Source organism: Macaca fascicularis, chromosome 6 (assembly GCF_037993035.2).
Source record: "Macaca fascicularis isolate 582-1 chromosome 6, T2T-MFA8v1.1".
In the NCBI taxonomy this organism is placed as follows: Eukaryota; Metazoa; Chordata; class Mammalia; order Primates; family Cercopithecidae; genus Macaca; species Macaca fascicularis.
Window position 1 is genome coordinate 64882804 of NC_088380.1, and position 20613 is coordinate 64903416.

Here is a 20613-nt window from a genome sequence, read left to right on the forward strand (position 1 = left end):
TAATTTTGCCTAGTATTTTCACCACAACTTGAAAAGCATATCTCAATGGTTATTACCTAGTCTGGAGCTACGATAATGTAATTGATCATTTACTCAGCTATCTTTAATGAAGTCTTAGTAATCTCCCTATTGAAAGAATAATAAGCCCTGAAAATGCAGTAAAGCCACATTAATTCAGACAAATCAGAAGACAGGATGGTTTAAATTACTGAATGCTTTATATTATTTTAAAAGTGTGGCAGTTGTCCATTTTTACCCAGGCAATAAAGTATTATCTTATGGTTACCACAAGAAAGGTAAAAGAAAGTATTTTCATGAATACCTAAAAAATATCAATTGTCTAGATATAAATAAAGGTCTTAAAAAAGCTCTGAAGTTCTCCCTGATTTAATTGATTCACATAAGGTTTTTTCCACCTTAGCACTACTGACGTTTCGGGTCAAATAATTCTTTGTTGTGAGACGCTGTCCTGTATATTATGGGAGATTTAACATCCCTATTCTTTACCTACTTGAAATGATCAGCTACTTCCCACTTATTACAATAAAAAAAGTCCCTGGACATTGCCAAATGTCCCCTGCATGGGAGGTGGAGGGTAGAATTGCCCCAGTTGAAAATCACTATGGCCCTCAATAATAATTTTAATACCTCCACTCCTCTTCTGATCTCAGGGATAATACGGAGAGCAAGTCTACCTAAAGGATTTAGAAAAACAGAGGCGAGAGAGTATACCAGAACAGCTGCATCACCAGCAAGAGGGAGCACAGAGCAGGCAGCAAGGGAAGGACCCTCACCAGCACCCCGCCACCCACCCCTACCCCCACCCCCACCACCGCCAGCAATGGTGTCAAGCTACCGAAATGCAGGAAAGAAGGTGGCTGGGGGAGGTACAACATGACACCTGGCTGTGAAAAGTAGTGCTCAAGCTCACTTGCTTTCCATCGCCTTGGGGTGCCAGTGGCTACTGTCTCACCACATTCACTGCTACTACTTTTTATTTTCCATTTTGATAAAAAATTGTGACTTTACATTATAGCAAGACAAACAGAATTGGGGCTTATATGTCACAAGTTTTATAACTGATTTTATGAAATTCTGTGCTTCTATCACATTTCTTACATTTTCTTACAGTTGCACTATTGTTTCCCTCTAGGAAATTCCCCTCTGCCACCTCCCACGGTGACTTTTTCTCCTCGTTTCCACAACTTGAAGCTATATTCACAAACACACACACACACACACACACACACACACTACATATATACGAATATATACTTTTATGAATACAGAAGCGAATTATTTCAGGTTCTCCTTTGCTGACCTGGTAATGACAAAATGCATGATCCCCAACCACTGAAGCCAGTAATCTAAAGTCAGTGCTACATGAAGTTTCTACAGGGAAACAAGGAAAGGGAATTTAATTGATCCAAAAGAATAACAGAAGCAAAAATCTTGCCAAAGACTCCATACTGTGGCATACAGGCAAGTGATTTTATACACACACACACACACACACACACACACACACACACACACACCCCTATGCCAAAATAAGTAACATGCATTTTCTAATCATTTATTTATTAAACAAACATTTATTATTTAACCTGTTCTGGGCTCTATGCTGGACACTGGGGAAGTAACAACAACCAAGATGTGATCCACTCACTCAAAAGCTTTACAGTCCAACTGGGTGAGGATGGGTTAGAAGAGCCAGATTAAATCTGATTTTTAAATCCAATTTTTAAATCTCTGTATGAAGGGCCATGCATGATGGCTCATACCTGTAATCCCAGCACTTTGGGAGGCCAAGGCAGGAGGGTCGTTTGAGGCCAAGTGTTGAGAAGAACCTGGGCAACATAGCAAGACCCAGTCTCTATAAACAATTAAAAAAAAAAAAATTAGCCTGGCATAGTGACCTCAACTACTTGGTAAGCTGAAGTGGATCACTTGAGTCCAGGAGTTCTAGGCTGCCCTGATCTATGATTGCTACTGCCTTCCAGTCTGGCCAACAGAGAGAGACCCTATCTCAAAAAATAAAGAAAAAAAAAGAAATTGCTATATTAAAATTGAGACATAAAAGCTTCATAAAATTGAAAGAAAATTATATTTCTTACACAAGAAAAAGTGGAACAATAGAATTTACAGAGGCTACCAAAAATTAAAAGGAAAACATTTTTAAATTGCAAATATAAAAAGTAATTATAATCACAGATGGTAGGGTTGTCATTCTCTGCAATGCTGAGTTTATTTAAGATTTAGTAGTGTTAACTGCTTTCTTAATGTCTTCATTGCTGCTCTTGAAATTAAAATTGAGAGCGATTAAATGACCATGTTGTCATGTGTCTAATCTAACTGATTTTCCAATAATTTGGAAATTATTTCCCTGTGTTTCAAGAAAAACATGCTGTTCTTTCAAGAAGTCATTATTTTATAAGGATATACTTAGCTTTAAATTGAGCTATATTTTGCACTTACGCATTTGATTTCCTACTTCATTTTCTCTATGGATTTTAGTGAAAAGCCAAATTTTTTTTGTCACCACAATCTCTGCTTCTTTGTGTAGGCTGAAATATCAACTCATAGCTACTCTTCTTTAGATGTCTTTCCCTCCCTCCCTTCCATCCTTCCTTCCTCAGATTTTTTTAGTAATTAGAAAACATTTTTCTTTCTGCCAAAAACCACAACCAAGATGATATGAAAATAAACATAAATATGCTACTTTAGATAAATCTTAGTCGCAGCAAGCATTCTGAAAATGAACCATTCAAATTTTAGGTAGATTTTAGTGAATCTAAGATGATAACCCAGCATTCCAAGTGTATTGTTTTCACAAAAGATTCAAAAGAAGTTGAGATTTTAAAATGTACAACTTAAAAAAATGAGTAAGAATAAAAAGACAACCTCTGTGATTTGGATGTTCTTCCATTCATTCATCCACCCCCTATTGTTTTCATTACATGTTTGTTGTCATATTTATCCTTTCGTAGAATGAAACTCCAGATGTAATGATTTAAGGCAACTTTTTATATAAAATTTATTTAATGGATTTACTAGCCATAGAAAAGCAATGTATTCTACGGAAAGAAAAGTTGATCTGGTATTTTTACAAATCCCAAGATCTATACAATTAAATACTAATTATTGTAAAATGCCTTTCAAATATATTTTCTTGTAAAATATACTGTAATGCCCAATTTTAAATGCCCATATACCTAAATAGGTATATGTCTGAAATTTTCTGGGTCTATGCGTATACACGATATGCATAAAAACATAATTTGACTGACTTGTACAAAATGTTGATTACCTTTAAGCAGAAAAATTAAGGTAACATGAACAGGGACGTCAGATATCCATGTGGATTTTGCAACTTGTATGGGTTTGTAGTATCCTCCCACGAATTAAAGAAGGGAATGAGGAAACTGACAGCAACTGAGCCATGTTGGGTGTCTTAGGACACATTTTTCTGAATATTTTAAAACAGTTGCTTGGTGTTGCTAGACTGTCATAAAGTCAAATGATGATAGAGCTGGACAGAAAAGCCTTGATACTCTGGAGGAAAGAATAAAATATTGTCTCTCACAAAAATCAGAAACCTTTCTGAAGGTTCAGAAACATTTTAATCACTTAAACATCCCTTCATGTTTATAATAAGGTGAAATCTGGCAAAATGCATGCTTTGTGAGTTTGTGTAGATATAATTAGAAAAAGAAAAGTAGAAGAGTAAGATAGTAGTGACAGTTTCCAAGTAAAATACATTGCTTTTAGAATTGTGGATTTTCATTATGAGGATTCATAAAATTAGGGAGAAATGGAATTTTCACAGAGAGAATGGAATACCTCATAAATGCTTCTGAAGTTCATTGTTAATTGCTGAATAAAATGACATTGTATAAAATCAAAATTGAGGGGTGATTTTTGGACATATTAGTTAACTATTATCATCACTATTCCAATACTACATAAAAATGGTGGGGTGGGGGTAGAACACAGATCTAAAATGACAACTTTTTTATAGGAAAAATATATAACCCTGTTCTGCCCTCCCTAGTGACTACAGGAAAACAAATGTTTTTGTAGAACTATAATGCATTTATTGCATTAATGTGTTATAATGCATTAAGGAATGTCACATATAGATTATGAGTTACAGGGCATCTGGTATAAATAGCCATGTAGCCATCAATAAATATATCCATTATTTGGCTAAATCCTCTTTCAAATTCTCATCATGGGTGATTCTGATGGCAATACAAGCACTGACAAGCTCTCAAATTCTTAAAATCTACAAACCTTGAAACCAGATCAGCTTTTGCTAAATGGCTAAACTAAGAATATTTCCAGCTTTCCTCTCTGGTTAATTTTTTTCCCAACTATCCAGTGTATTGAATAAAAACTGACGTCTCACCCTGACCCTCCCAGCTCAGCAGACGTCCAAAGCAGTTACCAAAGGGCAACAAAACACATTTTCACTGACAAACAACTAGAGGAAAGGAAAGCAGTTACCGTCTCCTCTGTGGCTTAATATCAATTGGCATGTTGATTGCGTATGGTGATCCATGAACATAAGCGCTTCGGAATCTAGCCACCTTCCCCAGAGTTAGGTACTCACAGCTGCTTGGCAGACTCATTATATCCAAAAGGCAAGAAGTAAAAGCAAATCTGAGTAGTCAGACCAGCATTCCTGGGAAGGCTGGAAATAACATGTCAGATAATGGATTTCAGACATATGCCGCTCACTGGTTGCCCGGTGCTTCTTTGCTTCAAAAGTAAATACGTGTTTCTCGGAGGCTAAATGTACTATCTTGTTTTTTGTTCATTCTGTTCATGGATACAGGAAGCTTTTTGCTTATTTCTAACCAGGCTCATGCTCTGACCAGTTATTGGCTGAGCAGATGAAGTAGAAATTCTGTAGCTCCACAAAAGCCTATTTCCACTCAGACCAAACCTCTGAGTAGGCAGCAAGGTTTTATCCATTTTTGTCTAACGTCGAAAAGAACGTCAACTTAACGTAATAGTAGTTTGGTAATCAGAATTATTTACCTGTAAACAAAGCATGCATATCTGATAGGAAGGAAATAATTATTTGCTATATTTTCAAAGAGGGAATCTTGTTCACTAAACTGTTACAGATACTTAGAAAATGAGATGGGCACATGGAAATGTTATGGGCGGTTTTCCAATTCTCTGGTCAAAAAATTGTGGGTTCTTATTCATAAATTACTATTCACAATTGAACTGAACTTAGCCTCTCAGGAACATAAAAACGGTAAGCAAATGTCTTTATTCACTAAAACGTTGATGATGATACAAATTTTTTTCCTCGTTTAAAACACTGTTTGAGAAATGCAGCTTCTACCTGCTCTTTGAACAAAGATCTACGAAAAAATTGATAGTGAATGTTACTACTTCTTTGTAAGCTGTTTTTTCATAACAGTGAAAAATAAGTTGGAGAAATCAGAAAGGATACTAAATAATTCTACTAAAGGCAGCAGGGTCTTAGAGAAATGCTGTATCTTTAATTCACAGTTTTTGTAGCCTTTTTGACATTTGCTAGAGTTACAGCAACAAAACCACAAGTGTTCAGGGTAATGAGAGTAGAAGGTGTTCAGAGTATTCTGTGAGATAATTTTTGTTTTGAAAAATTATTTCTTATCTAGGATTTGAATAGACACATCAGTTTACTTAAGAGTCCTGGGACCTGGGCAAACATAAAGTGTGTTGAAAAGGGGCTACATTTTATTTTTCAGTAGCCAAATTCAGACACTGTTTGGGTTTAAACAGCAGACACTGTTCAAATCCAGAAATTTTAAGTTTGAAAGAGTAGATAATTTTCCTTTTTTTTAACCTTTTATTTTATGTTTGGGGATACATGTGAAGGTTTGTTACACAGGTAAACTTGTGCCATGGGGGTTTGTTGTACAGATTATTTCATCACCCAGATATTAAACCCTGTACCCAATAGTTATCTTTGCTGCTTCTCTCCCTCCTCCCACCCTTCACCCTCAAGTAGACCCCAGGGTCTGTGTCCTCCTTTGTGTTCACGAGTTCTCATCATTTATCTCCCACTTGTAAGTGAGATCATGTGGTATCTGGTTTTCTGTTCTTGTGTTAGTTTGCTAAGGATAATAGCCTCCAGTTCCATCCATGTTCCTGCAAAAGACATGCTTTCATTCTTTTTTATGGCATAGTATTTACCATTTCTATTCAATAATTTTATTTCTTTCTTATATTTTATGTTTCAATTACAAAATTATACATACTATTTTTTTTAACATGCCAAATGACACAGAAGTGTGTAGATAAAAAGATTGTCTTTTCCCTTCCTTGGTAGGATTAATGGGAGGGAAAAGACAGCAAACTTTTGATTTACACAAATATAAATATACCACACTCAATACACAAACCCTCACACATGTATAGGGATTCTCCTTCCTTTTTAAATAATGTGGGCTCATACGATGTATAATCCTTTATTAATATTATTATTATTTAAATCAATCATGAAAAAATTATTTTTGTGAATGCATAGAGACCTAGTGAGTTCTTTTCAATAGTTACATAAGATTCCAGGGCATAAATGTACCATTATTTATTCAATGAGTCCTTTATTGGACATATAATTTTGGACTCATATAAACAATAAACACATTTGCTAATATATTCTTACTGATTGGTGCTTGTATTTCTGAAAATGGATTGCTAGCTTACAAATTGTGAACATTTTTCCCTTTAATAGGCTATGGCAGTTCATATTCCCACAGTCGTGTTGGAAGATGTCAACTCCCCCACACTCCTGCCAAGACTATCTATTGTTATTCAAGTTTATTTCTTTATAGTATGAAAATAAGGTAGGCAGCTCTCTGAAACATCCAGTGATTGCATACAGTTCCTTACTGAAATAAAACTATTATTAAGCTGCCGGCAAAAGTAAGGACAGCGTTTCTGAACTGAAATATATATTGGGACATAAAGCAATGGCTTAGAAAGGCTTTGCACAGGTGTACAAAGGCAGAAGTCTGGAGTCTCATCAGAATGAGAGAACACCCAACGCAAAGTTAGTAAATAGTAAATCATTATTAATTTGCATAATTATGAAGAGAGTAAATGTAGTGAAATCAGTATATTTTTCTTAATGGGAATAATATTTCATAATTTGGGAGAAATATCACTAATTTTACAATATGAATGTAATGCCTAATGACTGCCAACTAATTGTGATGTATGACTGTGTGTAATTTATAGATTTTGCATAAAGAGGCTCTTTGGACATACTCTTTCATTTGAGAGTCTGAAGAACAAAAGTGCAATGAAGCATTTTCACATGCCAGCTAATTTAGGAGACTTCCCAGTAGAAGAGAGTAAGATTTGGTCACATAAGAATTTCCAAGGAGCGGTAACAATCAGAAATTGAAGAATAAGATATAAACCTCTATGGTAGAGACCTATGTGTCCTGTGATGGGTAAAATTCCATACTTTTCTTAGCAGGGGCATTTTTGCTTATACCCAGGTAATTATTTAACAAGAGCCTCGCAGGGGCTCCTGGGGATTACCTGTACTTAAATTTGGATGAGAGGAGATTACTGCTAAACTCCAGCCTGCCAAGAATTCAGAATCTGTGAGAACTCTGGCCAACAGCAGGAGGTGGCCTTTAAGGGAAGAAAATGGAATCCTTCTATTTTCAACAATTCCCTTTCTCCAGGGCTGGAGAGAGCTATTTGGGGACTTCATCATTAGGAAAATAAGAACACACTGCAGAGTTTAATTTCATCTAAAGATTAGAGCTACCATCCAAACCAGGCCTACCTCCAAATAAGGCTCAGATCTCACTAAGGAATGGCCACAATTACCCATCTATGTTTTGTTTGTTTTTGCATACTGGAATTTCTGTGGAAGACAGGCATGGAGTCTAGCACAAATCTCACTTATAGTTCCCGTGATTCTAAGCTCTTGAGAATATTAAACTCACATGAAGGTATCTGGAACAGCAATTTTCATCCCTATGCTAGACATTGCAACCTTAACAATGCCCTGCACAGCAATTAAAAGTAATTGCTAGCAAGTAGCAATTTCAAGCCATAGGACTTTTCTTCTAATAACTGGAATGATACATATTAATTAAGGTTCTTTCAGCCTTTAACTCTACCCTGGCCTATGTTTAGCAATTTTAAATGCTGGAGGAACTTCTTTAGGATGTTCCTAAAGAAGTCTTATCTTTAGGATGAGGGTATCATCTGTTAATGACCACATCAGACCATTAAGAACTGACTGAATGATTTCCCCTGGCTTATGGCTTGGAAGACTCTCCTCTTCCCTCCCCAAACCTTGTGTTTTCTGCTCATACCTGGACTGGAGACCCATGAAAATTGGGGTTTGCTTCTGTTCTCAATTCTTGGAGTTGTTCTTAATTTTGATCTCTACACTTACTGGTCAAGGCATCCAATGAATTGGCTTTAAATTTTCTTTCTGTGCTGAAAAACTCCCACCTCTTTATTCAGAGTTCACATTTTTCTGCTGTTACCATCAACTGCACATGAGAAAATTCCACTTGGAAGTTCCATAGCTATCTCATTTGAGCATTTATAATGTAACTCAAATCAACTCTGTTCCTCCCCTCCTCCACTCCCTCTCCTCACCACGTTTCTTCCTATATTCCCTGGTACTACCACCATACAGCCAATAACCAACAATAACTACTAATCAGGTCACAACCCTAGCGACATGAATACTATTGATAGTAACAATAATATTAATAGTCAATAGATAATAGCTAACACTGATCAGATACATTCAATGTGGTTGGCAGGTTGACTAATTCCTATAAAATATGAGTTGGGCACTATTATTATACTCATTTTTTAGATGAGAAAAACAAGACACTGAGGGATAAGATATATACCCAAGGTCACACAGAGTGTTAAGTGGTGGAGTCAGAGTTAGGAACCAATGCATCTGATTCCAGAGACCAGGCTATATGTTCTACCTCTCTACATATTCTTTAATCTGTCTCTTAATTATCTTTTCCCCCCATGTTTCGCCTAGAGTTAATATTTCCAATTTTTCCTCCTCAAATCCATCCTTCACTTGCCTACCAAGATTATCTTAAAATGGAAATCTTATCTAAGTCATGCAGGGACATGAACATGTGAGTCCTTTGCTTGAAATTATCCAATAGTTCCACATTATTTAGTAACAAAGTTTGAAATTTAAATTCCAATACTCAGCCCAGAGATGCTCTATTGTCTTGCTCTCCCTTCCTCTCCTGTATCAGCCACAAATAACACTTAGTCGTGTCCTTCCTGTGCACAGTCTGTTCTTCTGCCCCACTGGGGCTTCCCAAATGATAGGTACTCTGCCCAGAACATTTTTCTCTTTCTTCTCTGGCTGGCTAACTCCTTTTAAGTGTAATCTCTTCCAAAAAACATTCTTCATTCCTCAGCTTTATGTAGATGCCTCTCATCTATTTTCCCAACTCACATGACTTTAGCACACTGTTTCATAGCTGTTCATGCAGTTACAACTCTTCCCCATGACACTACAGTTTCTTGAGGGCAGGAATTCTGCCTTCTTTGACTTTGTAATCCCAGAACCTAAAATAACATTTGCTTATTGAATAAGATAGCTGAAATTGTAAGGTCCTGATGCTCTAAAGACCTGTCCAAGTCTTTCCTGAACTCCCTTCTCAGTTACTCTCCCCAGAATAATAATTATAAATATTTGGCGACTGAAATACATTGGAAGTAGTGGAGCTATTCATCATATGCAATCAAACAGAAACACTTCGCAAAGAGTGCCCAAAGGAACACGAGAGCAACATCTTTTCTCAGGAAGCAAGGGATGAATGTGGATTTTAATTAGAGTGATGGAGATATGCCTGCCTGGGCTATCAGTTTCAGTTCAGTAAAGGAAAGTTATCCAAATACTTGAATAAGCTCAGTATAATGGCATTATTTAAGCATGCTCTGTGTTTTGAGAGTGTACTGGCAAATTCAAAATTAATTAATTAATCAATCTTCTATTAAGGGTCAGTTACTTATGTTCATACATTAACTTTTCTTGTTAATCTACTCTTAAACACTGCATATATTACACTTTGCACAGTCTTACACACAATGGCTACAGTCAGAAGGAAGTAATAGTGTAAATGAAGATTTAACTATCATGAAGGTCATCACAACGTTTTACAAAATAATAAAAAGATGTAAATATCTTTAATGCCCAACTACTTAAAATATGGAATAGCCAATCAATGTAAATATCATGAATCCATTAAAATAATGATATTGAAAAATGTCCCTTGGTTTTTAGCTAAATGAGTTGAAAACTTACATCCAAACCAAAATCTTCATCAATTGAAACAAACATACTATTCTAGTAAAAGATGTTAACTTTTTGATGGATAAGTAGTTTCTTAGAAATTTTATTAGCCTGACCCAATCTCTCAGATTGTAAAAACAGTTGAGACTGCATTGTATGTCTTTTTCGAAGTTAAAGAACACAAAATCCCATAAATCAGCTAGTCAGCAGGCCCACTTAATTTTATAACAAGGATAACTTTTGATCAAATCAATCAACTGTTTTAAGCAGGTAAGTTTGAGATGAATGAACCATAAGGTCTCATCTTTTTTAAAATGCTTTTTTCTCCAGCTAATGGAGCCTCTTTGAGAGTGGTTTCTCTCAAAATATTATTTTACTATTAACTGTCATTGCCTCCAAAACCCGACAGAAACCCGTTGGTCACATAAAGGTAAGTTTATTAAACCTACTGAAGCAAAGCAGAAAACCATGTGGACAGATAGCTTAGAAGAGGAAGTTAGTGAATCAGGTATCTAAGTAAGTTTTGTTTGTTCTGTTTTGTTAAATACAAGGACAGGAAAGTAGGCCTAGTCCAAGTGCCATTTAAAAGGTACCGGAAATTATGTTGGTTTCAGTTCTCCCATCCAACAAAAGCCCTTAGCTACTGGTAATCTTATCTCAACAAACCTATTGTATATCCAAAGTTTAGGCTGAGCTAAAGCAGCAACAAAACCAACTGAATAAAATGATGCTCATTCATTGAAATTTCAGGTAGGCCCACACAATTCATATTTCCAAGCTCTTTATAAGCTGTTTGAATGTTAAATGGAGTGGCATTTTGCTTTAGAATGTATAGAAATGGAAACAAATGAGTTTAATATACACAACAGGCTTTGACAACATGACTTCTTCGACAGATGTCCTATACTACTTCCCACACTTTCATCCTTAAAAAGCACAGTCTACTTGCCAAGATACAAACTATTGCCAATGTTCAGCTGCAAAAGAATTTCCAACAGTAGGAACCAGTGGAAAGAATTAAAATACTTTAAACTATTTCCAAATAACCAAATGTATCATTATAAAGTTGTAAGATAAAAAATAATCATGCTGCAAGTTCTTACTCTGTCAACTAGCTGGTTCAGCAAAGAGGAGGGGTCTTTGGCAAACAAGGCTCTATATTTGGTTGCCAGATGATTTTTTAAAATCTGTCAATTCATTCTTCTACCCCAACCAGCCAGTCAGCATTAGTTGAGCATCTACTATGTATACACACAAGAAGTAGATGGCATAACTCCTATCTAGGGGGGAAAGAAAAGCATACAATTCATTTAATGTGCAATTCATGCATCAAGACAGGACTGATTTCAATTGACAATATTATGAGATAGAAATAAAAGTGGTACAGTATCAGCATATTAGTCTGTTCTCATTCTGCTATGAAGAAATGCCTGAGACTGGGTAATTTATAAAGAAAAGATGTTTAATTGACTCAGTTTTGCAAGGCTGGGGAAGCCTCAGGAAACTTACAATCATGGCAGAAGGCACCTCTTCACAGGGTGGCAGGAGAGAGAATGAGTGTCAGCAGGGGAAATGCTAGAAGCTTATAAAACCAGCAGATCTTGTGAGAAACTCACTATCACGACAGCAGCATGGGGGAAACTGCTCCCATGATTCAATTACCTCCCACTGGGTCCCTCCCACAACACATGAGGATTATTGGCTAAACTATAAAATTGGAACTATAGGAATTATAGAAATGAACTATAAATTCAATGGGAACTGATTCAAGATGAGATTTGGGTGGGTACACAGCCAATCATATCTGTGATTCCATTTGAAACCTTGTGGTTGGCTACCATCACATCAAGCTTAATTCAGCTTACACCATCATTTACTGCTTTTTATTGTATTTTTAAAGTTCTCTGTCCTATAGTGAATTCTGAACCACAAGATAGGAAGATATATGACTTGTCTTTAAATTCACCACAGTGCCTTGTACACTGTTCTATACATATTGTTACAGCATCTAGTATATGTCTCTGAACATAGTAGATACAAGGTAAATATTTGTTACTAAAAAGATGTGCAACCATATTTTATGTTTGTTGAAGTTTTAAACTAAGGGACTTTACTCTTCAGTTTGTCTGAATAATATACAACTATTGTCCTGGAATGATGATTAAATAGTGCCTCCTTTTACTTTTGCAATATTATTGTTTGAATTATAAATTATCTGGTTATCTTCTGGCTCTGGAACGGCACACTTACAAGGTTGCCTCAGCCACTTGTCTGAATGCACCTCAGAGGCAAATACTGAAGCTTACTCATTATTACTTCTCCAAATCTATGTGTGTGCTCCACCTCTTCTAGTGTCTGCATCAATGACCCAAGGAAAAAAAATCAGATACTATAGAAACTCATAATAAACTAAATCAGACTGAATACATCTAGAAAAGAAAAAAAGTGATCCACATGGAGATAAATTAGGCAGGCAAATATTGACCTGGATGTTCTCCTAAATGTAAATGATACAAAAGTTGTCTCCTTCAGCAGTGAAATATCATTGTCATTGTCAAATATCTCTAGATCTCTGAGTTTATTCAGCACAATTACAAAGTTATTTGTATGGAGAGAGAGATCACGAATGAATATGTTGGGGCTGGGTGCAGTGACTCACACCTGTAATCTCAGCACTTTCAGAAGCCGAGGTGGGCAGATTATTTGAGGTCAGGAATTCGAGACCAGTTTGACCACCATGGTGAAACCCCTTCTCTACCAAAAATACAAAAATTAGCTGGGCATGGTGTCACACACCTGCAATCCCAGCTACTTGGGAGGCTGAGGCAGGAGAATTGCTTGAACCTGGGAGCCAGAGGTTGTAGTGAGTGAAGATCATGCCAGTGCACTCCAGCCTGGGTGACAGAGCAAGACTCTGTCAAAAAAAAAAAAAAAAAAAGAATGGGGATGTTGGTTTCAGAGCCAAGTGACTCTGGGTCACAACCCTGCGCTGCCATAAATGGCTTAGGTAACCCTGGGGAAGAAATAACACCTTTCTGGTATCAGTTTCCATGACACTTAGGCCTTATTCACTCATTCAACAAATATTTATCGAGTTACTATTCTAGGTTCTGGGAACCCAGTGGCAAATAAAACATGCAAATATTCCTGCCTTTATGGAGCTGACATTTCAGTAAAGATAGGTAAATGGACAGAGTAAGTAAAATATATAAGAGAAATGATAACTGATATGGAGGAAAATACAGCAGGGAAGGAGCCCAAGGAGTTCAGGGATGGGGTCAGGGACTGCTTTGCTGCCATGGAGCCCTTGGGGTTAGGGTATAGGGGACATGGGATGACTGAGAGGCTGGTCTTCCTGTGATGGCTGACTCAAAAAGGGATAAAAGGGTAGAAGAGATTCTGTAGAGGTAAGCAGGTAGGTGCAGGCATGGGCAATGGTTGGTACACTGCTTGTTAAATAAATTAGGAAGTGAGTGAATGAATGAATATCTTCAATAGATATTAGCTGCCATCTTAAGATATAAAAATCTGTTACCTGAGAAAATAATCCAATGAAGCTAATGTGACCTAGAGCTTAATCATTAAGATTCTGTAAGTTTTTAAACTGAAACATCTCTCTTAATTAGTGAAAGAGATTCATTTTTTTCTGTCATGATTCATTCCTTTCTTGATAGACTATTGCTACTTTAGTCACTAATGTAATATATGCAATCGTGATTTAGCAGTCACTTAAAGTTTTCTTTTTTTTTTTTTTTTTTTTTTTTTGAGACGGAGTCTCGCTGTGTCGCCCGGGCTGGAGTGCAGTGGCCGGATCTCAGCTCACTGCAAGCTCCGCCTCCGGGGTTTACGCCATTCTCCTGCCTCAGCCTCCCGAGTAGCTGGGACTACAGGCGCCCGCCATCTCGCCCGGCTAGTTTTTTGTATTTTTTAGTAGAGACGGGGTTTCACCGTGTTAGCCAGGATGGTCTCGATCTCCTGACCTCGTGATCCACCCGTCTCGGCCTCCCAAAGTGCTGGGATTACAGGCTTGAGCCACCGCGCCCGGCCAAAGTTTTCATATTAAATTTGATGAATTAATCCCAAATCCAGATAGTATAGAATGTAAAGGCAATTATGGAAAACATAAAGTGGTGACAAATTAAGAGTAAATTAGTTACAAGTAGCATAAGACCTTACTAACTACCTTAATTATTTAGCAACAGAAACCAGTGCTGACATTTTAAACACCTTTATTTATTCCCATCCAAAAAACAATCAGTTACAAATGCATAGAAGAGCAGCTACTGATAACAATTATAACTAATATTCATTGAACATTTACTTGGTGCCATCAAGCGCTATTCTAAGAATTTTTCATGTAACACTGGGCTTGGTGGCTCACGCCTATAATCCCAGCACTTTGGGAGGCCAAGGCGGATGGATCACCTGAGGTCAGGAGTTCAAGACCATCCTGTCTAACATGGAGAAACCTCATCTCTACTAAAAATTCTACTAAAAATACAAAGTTAGCAGGGTGTGGTGGTGCATGCCTGTAATGCCAGCTACTTGGGAGGCTAAGGCAGGAGAATTGCTTGAACGTGGGAGGCGGAGGTTGCAGTGAGCCGAGATTGTGCCACTGCACTCCAGCCTGGGCAACAACAGCGAAACTCCATCTCAAAACAAAAAAAGAGAGAGAGAGAGAATTTTTCATGTAACAGATCCTCATAGTTAAAAGGTTCATTAGCAGCCATGGGAAATGTAGTCTTCCCCTAATGCATGAACAGCCATGAAGGAAAAGCAAGTATCTGGTTCTGGCATGAGGAGCCCTGCTTCATGGTGCAGTATGCTTATCTTTGAGCAGATCTAAATATTGAAAAGTTCTTTGTATCAAACTAAATTTCACCTTTCTAAAAGTGCTATTCTTTGATCCTAGTCATTCAAAAACAAGCCCAGGCCTTATTTATTTATTTAGAAGCAGAGTCTCACTCTGTCACCCAGGTGGAAGTGCAGTGGTGCGATCTCGGCTCATTACAGCCTCCACAGCCTGGGCTCCAGCAATCCTCCCACCTTAGCCTCCTGAGTAGCTAGAATTACAGGCATGGCCCACTGCACAAGCTAATTTTTAAATTTTTAGTAGAGACAGCAATTCACCATGTTGCCTATGCTAGTCTTGAACTCCTGGACTCAAGCAATCCACCTGCCTTGGCCTCCCAAAGTGCTGAGATTACAAGCACTAGCCACTGCCCCTGGCCCTGAATCTTTTTAATATGATAGCCTCAGATTATCTAAAGAGGAGTTTTTATTCTCTTCCTTTTCCAGGCCACATCAGTCTCAATTCTTTTGGCAGTTCCTAATATGTTGTGATTTCCAGACGTTTCACCATCCTGGCAACACACTTCTGGACTGACTGCTCCTTGTTGATTTCCTCTTAATCTGTGGTATCTGAAATGAATCCCACACCCCAGGTGTGATTTGACTGTTGTAGGGCAGAGAATGTCAGTCAGCTTCATTTCTCTGCTGTACATCTATGAATAAGGCTAAAGACACATATTCTTAATTTATGTGCCATCACCCTTGGGCCTCTACCATTCAATTCTAATTAGCTGTGAACTTGAAATTGCAGTCATTTTTATTAGCAAGTTTAAATAACTATTGACCCTGACTTTGCATTCCAGTGTATTTACTATCTCTTTATGTTTCTGTATATTTGTTTGATTGGATGAATGGTCTTCCATCCAGGTAAATATTTAGTCTTTACTCAGTATTCTTTATCTATGTTGTTCAACTAGGAAGAAACACACTTGATAGCATTTTTATCCAATTCATACATCCGTTATAGCTACCACAAGATACTTTTCCAAATATTTTACCAAAATAAAAAATACACTATTTATACAGCATATTCCTGAGTTACCAGGCAAGTGATAGTGAGATTATGGCTAATTTTATGTCAAGTGGGAAATACAAATGATAACAATGGGCTTTGGGACCATTTTTATTAATGACAGATATGGCTTTGTAAGAGAGAAGTAAAAGAAATGATAGGCAGTATCTTGGAAGATCATTCAGATATTAAATTGACTTTGTAACATGAAAAATCAATTTAGTTGAGACCAAGGCAGTGTAACTTGTGGGGAACATCAAATAGTGAACACAGACTGGGGAATGAAAATGTGGTTTGACAACATCAAGTGTACATAACAGATAAGCTAGGGACAAATCAGCAAGTTAACAGCTTCATACACATGCGAGGAGGTCAAATTGCAGCATCAGGGTCTTTGAGCTCATTTTCCCTTGAAAGAGATTAAATGAGAGTTCATACTCAGTGTGAAGAGTGACACCCAGAGAAAATTCACAGGAGCACATAGTGTGACTGAATATTTAAATATTTAAATAAGTTAACATAAGTTAAATATTTGAATATTTAAATAAGGTGGTACGTTTTTGCCTGGAGATGAGAAGACAGCAGTGACTTAACAACATGTTTTAAAGAAAAGCAGAGGGAATAGATGCAGCAACCTAGGAAGGTTACCTGGCAGTAGAGGGTCATTAAGCAGTGGGTTATTGCGGGGGAAATTTTCAAAATATCTTCAAGGACCCATTTGTCCACACCCAATTGCCATAGAAGTTCACAGAGGAAAAGCCCAAGCTTACAATACTTTTTAGAAGAAACGACTTAAACACAACAAACTTACAGTCAATGTGAGATCGTACATACTGTGTGGCTCAAACATAAAATGTTATAAGAGTTCAGGGAATGTAAAATCAATGCCTGCATGAAGTAAATTAATTCAGTTTACACAACGACTCTTTTGCTAATATCATTCCAGGCAGATGACAGAATGCCTGAAAAAAATTGATTGCGTAGTTTCTAGAATATGAATATGATAATCTGATCATTTTTCTTATGAATAGACACAAAGAAGTAAAGACAGCAAATGTTATACTCAAAGGCTTACATAATGTTACCTTCAAAGATGGCATATGTTTGCACTTTACTTTTTATTTCCATAAAAGAAATGGCAGAATTCCTGAACAGCATGTTCCATTTAGAAATAAAAGCATGCACTCCGTTGTTCTCCTTTCCAATACTGGAAAATCGATAGTGTGATTATATGGAGACAGAAAAGGCCAGGTCATCTGAACTAACAATATCATTGCTATTATTAATAATACAGTGCAGTATCTAGAATTTATTTAACATGTGATTATATTGCTATCGCGAACAACGTTAATCCCCAAAAGAACAGATGGTACAACCACATTTTAAATTATTCAATGAAGTGTGTGCTAATCACAAATGTGTATTAGCAGAGTATATGCATTTGGAATTTAACCCTTGCTCATATTTTTGCTGTCATACAGTCTAAGAGATAACCAGAGTCAACCGAGAAGTGTCCTTTTCTCTCTTTTGACCTTTTGGATACAACAATGATAGAAAATAGGTAATGAGGGGAAAAAAGATCACAGAATTTCATATGGAATTGTTTTTCAAATAGAGAAAACAAGAGAAATATATGACTTGCTTTGGGTGGCACAAGAGGGTAACACTAAGGTGGCAGTCTCTTCTCAGTGAGTTAGTAAGCATTAAACTATTGAGATCAAACAGGAAAGTACCTACGCCCACTCCCCAGTGCTTTCCTATAATGACACGCTTTTCAGAGGGAACTATAATTTTAGTGAGCTCCATGAATGCTCAGAAGATCATGATAGCCAGGGTACTTGTCTTTTTGCTTTGGGCTATTCATACTTAGAGCATAGTGAGCAAACAATAGAGAGCTTCTCTGGGGTTTTTCTAAAGATATCACATGCAAACCCTGGGCTTGGCTACAGACCTTGGGCCTTGCTCATAGATATGGATAAATTAGAATGTGATATTAATGCAGTATTAATGCAGAAAGGAAACAAAGGGAAATGCTATAACCTGAAAGGTGTAGGACAGAATAGCACATATGGACAGCAGGCCTGAGTTTGCCCAACATATTTTTAATTTTGTTTTTCCTTTTGATCCAACATTTAAAGCACACAGAAAATGTCACATTAAAGTTGAGATCTGGTCTTCTTTTGAATGTTTACGAGGTTTAAAACCCTGAGTTCCCAGCTGGGCATGGTGGCTCATGCCTGTAATCCCAGAATTTTGGGAGGCTGAGGCAGGTAGATCATGAGGTCGGGAGATCGAGACCATCCTGGCTAACACGGTGAAACCCCGTCTCTACTAAAAACACAAAAAATTAGACAGGGGGGGTGGCAGTTGCCTGTAGTCCCAGCTACTCGGGAGGCTGAGGCAGGAGATGGGCATGAACCTGGGAGGCGGAGCTTGCAGTGAGCTGAGATAGCGCCACTGCTCTCCAGCCTGGGCAACAGAGCAAGACTCCTTCTCAAAAAACAAACAAACAAACAAAAAACCTTGAGTTCCCCTCCCTATATAGTGCCAGCTATCTCCTTCAGATGGGGCAAGCATTCTCCAGTTTGACAATCCTCATTCAAGTTCTGTAACTCAGATACATTTCTTCCTGGTTCTATAAGTATTTTATTTGAAGGCTTTTCAAGTCAAACTGAGTTAGGAAAAAGTAAATCTGCTACCACCTGGTCAAACTCTAACCAAAACATTAGCACTTTTAGAAAATGTCCTGTACTTCCCAATTTACTTACCTACCAGGAACTATTTTCAACTCTTTACGAAGCACTAAACCTGAATTCAAATCGATCTGGAATTACCACATTTGTTATGTATCAAAAATTCTCTAATATATTATGAAAAAAACCTGGGTTTTATTTACCAATGTAGACCTATATTTAAATCAAGATCAATAAGTCAATTTTAGTGAAGGAAGAATCATTCAGTAGCACATTTTTCACACATTCAAGAAACATATGCAGTTTATGTCGGCAAATACTCTCCCAATGGTACTGACATATATTGTTCATCTGGCTTATGGTGACATATTTGAAGTTTCTGGTAATTCTGTTCCCAACATTTATATGGTATTAAATTGACCCTATGCAGGCTGAACTGCCTGAAAATGTAGATTCTGTTGCAATTTGTCTGTGGTTGTAAAGAAAATCAATTATTTAATCAGAATTTATGAAGACTTCTACATGACCTTGATAATACCAATGATTTAGTCAAAATTATTTGACATAATACAGACAAAAATAACACAGTTAATAGGATGTAGCCTTTTTGAGTACTTTCTGGCAACATGTAAGCATAGTCTAAATCCAGTCTTAATCAAATGCTTCAGATTAGCAAAAAATTCATAGTTTGGGAATTATTATATATAATTTATGTATTTATCTACCTATATGTGGAAAGAGGATATAATTCACTTTTGAAAAATATATTACTACCATCTGCCTCACAATATAATTTCTTTTTGATGGCTAGAAATACTAAAGAAGAAGAGAAAGTATGATACACATCAGTGATTTTTAAAGCAGTCTTTTGTCTGCCCCATGGTCATACACACCTGAGTGTTGAGTAGTTATAAATGAATTCCCATGGTTGGTTTAAAGATAGAGTCCCCAGTAACTAAATAACTGATATAATATAATTTGCCAGTTTTGGCTTCTGATCTAACAGAGGCAATTGTTTAAGAAAGCATAATGTGAACATTTTTTAATTAAAAATAGTTGTAAAGGCAATTTAATTTGGTCATTGTGCTATATGTATACACATGTATTAAATAACATATACAATCTTTTATGTATAAAAATCTATAGACAAATATCGATGGATCATTTTATTTATATTCATTTTAAGTACTTATTAAGTAATTTAATAATTTTAACACTTAAAAGTGTTACCTATAAAGTAACAGGAGTGATTCTTCAAACATGTAAACCATATGCAAATTCAAACCAATGTTTCCTAAATATTTATTTCAATGAAAAAAATATAGTGAATTCTACTAGGATTAAGACATTTTTGACATTCTCTTTGGGAATTATCATTACAGGCCACTTCCAGTGTGCATAAGAAAACTGCCTCTTAATTTGATAGTTACTTCCAATTTTGACTCAAAATAGCATTCGCTAACTGGATCATCAACTTTAATCATCAGGCTTAATGCCAAAGGACTTTTGGCAGCTTTATAGAACCAGATAAACCTTCAACAGATGGAGATTTGTCATCAATGAATTTCAAAAACATGTAGCAAAGGCTCTTTTGAAGGTAAGTTCAAAAACCAGAATCCCTGAAATATTTGAACAATGGCAATATCCTTGAGATATTACTAGTACAGCGCTCCCCAAAGGCATCATTTAGAAAGGCTCAAACTCCATTAGATTAATTGGTAAGTTCTGCTGTGTTC

General features: G+C 36.7%; 1 protein-coding gene across 6 annotated transcripts in view; it reads right to left on the reverse strand.

Moving 5' to 3' along the window:
• PDE4D (phosphodiesterase 4D) overlaps positions 1-20613 on the reverse strand; it is an 807734-nt gene that overhangs the window by 451201 nt on the left and 335920 nt on the right. The window contains exon 1 of one of the 6 annotated variants that reach the window (XM_005556959.4): positions 4510-4947. The exons of the other annotated variants lie outside the window; for them this stretch is intronic. Within the exon in view, the coding sequence (XP_005557016.1) occupies positions 4510-4634 (125 nt within the window). The 5' untranslated portion in view covers positions 4635-4947. Of the gene's footprint in view, positions 1-4509; positions 4948-20613 lie in introns of those variants that run through there. 6 annotated transcript variants of the gene reach the window in all.